At 56.2% G+C, this 1,642-nt stretch overlaps 1 protein-coding gene across 1 annotated transcript in view; it reads left to right on the forward strand.

The window, feature by feature from the left end:
* Window positions 1–223: 223 nt before the first annotated feature.
* The window catches only part of RPLP0 (ribosomal protein, large, P0), a gene marked incomplete at its 5' end in the record, with an annotated part of 2,422 nt that continues 1,003 nt past the window's right edge, over window positions 224–1,642 (forward strand). The window contains 5 exons of the mRNA XM_008948354.1: window positions 224–325; window positions 424–599; window positions 694–781; window positions 1,043–1,189; window positions 1,595–1,642. The exon at window positions 1,595–1,642 is cut by the window's right edge and continues 123 nt beyond it. Coding sequence (XP_008946602.1) covers window positions 224–325; window positions 424–599; window positions 694–781; window positions 1,043–1,189; window positions 1,595–1,642 — 561 coding nt within the window. The remainder of the gene's footprint in view (window positions 326–423; window positions 600–693; window positions 782–1,042; window positions 1,190–1,594) is intronic.

The following is a 1,642-nucleotide window of genomic DNA, read 5'->3' on the forward strand; positions in this document are numbered from 1 at the left end:
GGCTGCTGGAGAGCTCGCTGTGGTGGCTCCAGGGATCAGTTGTGTAGGGGTTCCACTGGATAGCAAAAGGTATGGCCGTGGGGGCTCTCAGTGCCGGTGTCAGCCCAGTGCTCAAGCTGCAGACTGATTTTTATTTTACGGCTTCACCACGTTGGGGGTTTAATGATGCTCGGCGAACCAGTCCAGGTTTGTTTGTGTAATTACAATGTCTTTCGTGCTCTAGCAACTCCTGGATGATTACCCAAAATGCTTCATTGTGGGAGCAGACAACGTGGGATCCAAGCAGATGCAGCAGATCCGCATGTCGCTGCGTGGGAAGGCTGTGGTGCTGATGGGGAAGAACACAATGATGCGCAAAGCTATTCGTGGTCGGCGAACCAGTCCAGGTTTGTTTGTGTAATTACAATGTCTTTCGTGCTCTAGCAACTCCTGGATGATTACCCAAAATGCTTCATTGTGGGAGCAGACAACGTGGGATCCAAGCAGATGCAGCAGATCCGCATGTCGCTGCGTGGGAAGGCTGTGGTGCTGATGGGGAAGAACACAATGATGCGCAAAGCTATTCGTGGTCATCTGGAGAACAACCCTGCCTTAGAAAAGTGGGTACCGCTGTCTGAATGTCCTCCTGGGTCCTCTCTCTGGGAGGAGGAGACATCTGAGAAGCAGAACTGAAAGTTGTCGTCTTTCCCTCAGGCTGCTGCCTCATATCCGTGGCAACGTGGGCTTTGTCTTCACCAAGGAGGACCTGACTGAGATCCGGGACATGCTGCTGGCTAACAAGGTAGGGGACTGGTGCTCACATTGTCTATGGGCTGGCAGATGCAGAATTAGAATGAAACTGCTCGAGGGGCACCTGGTGGTTGGAGTCTTTGAGGGTGAGGAGCTAGGCCTCAGCAGCCAACTGCTCAAGTTAGCTTCTGTCCCACGCGTGTGTGCCTGGGCAACATCCGTGCTGGGAGAGTGCTTCAGCAGGGCCCTGGTGCCCTCCCATGAGCTCTGTGAGGCGAGCATCCTCTCAGCTGATGGTTTTCCCTTGTCCCAGGTGCCAGCAGCCGCCCGTGCCGGCGCCATCGCGCCGTGCGACGTGACCGTGCCGGCCCAGAACACCGGCCTGGGACCCGAGAAGACCTCCTTTTTCCAGGCCTTGGGCATCACCACGAAGATCTCCAGAGGGACCATTGAGATCCTGGTGAGTGGGCGGCACACCGCTGTTGTTGTGGCTTGTGCTTGGCCGCGGGGGTGGCAGCCCAGGGGCTGCAGCCTGGGCGTGGTGGGAGCAGGAGGAGATGTCACCAGATTTGGGGTCTCTGTCAGGAGGTCCTGGCTGTGCAGCTGAGCTCTGCTGGAGGGACTCGGGGGGAGCTGCCTGCAGAGGAGCTGCAGCAAGGGTGCTGCATTTCCCCTGCCTGAGCCTGAGCTGGACCTGCTCACACAGTCTAGAGCTTTCTGACTGTGGAGCTGAACACAGAGCGGGTTTTTGTTGGGCTTGTTTGTCCTTCTGTTTCATCGTTTCCATTTGAAATGCGTGGCTGGGTCCTGCTGCATTGATGTGCCTCAGTTTCCTTCTGAGTAATCTCTCCCCGTATTTCCGCAGAGTGATGTGCAGCTTATCAAGACCGGAGACAAAGTGGGTGCCAGCGAA

The sequence above is a fragment of the Merops nubicus genome, unplaced genomic scaffold (genome assembly GCF_000691845.1).
Source record: "Merops nubicus isolate BGI_N331 unplaced genomic scaffold, ASM69184v1 scaffold40269, whole genome shotgun sequence".
NCBI classification, from domain to species: Eukaryota; Metazoa; Chordata; class Aves; order Coraciiformes; family Meropidae; genus Merops; species Merops nubicus.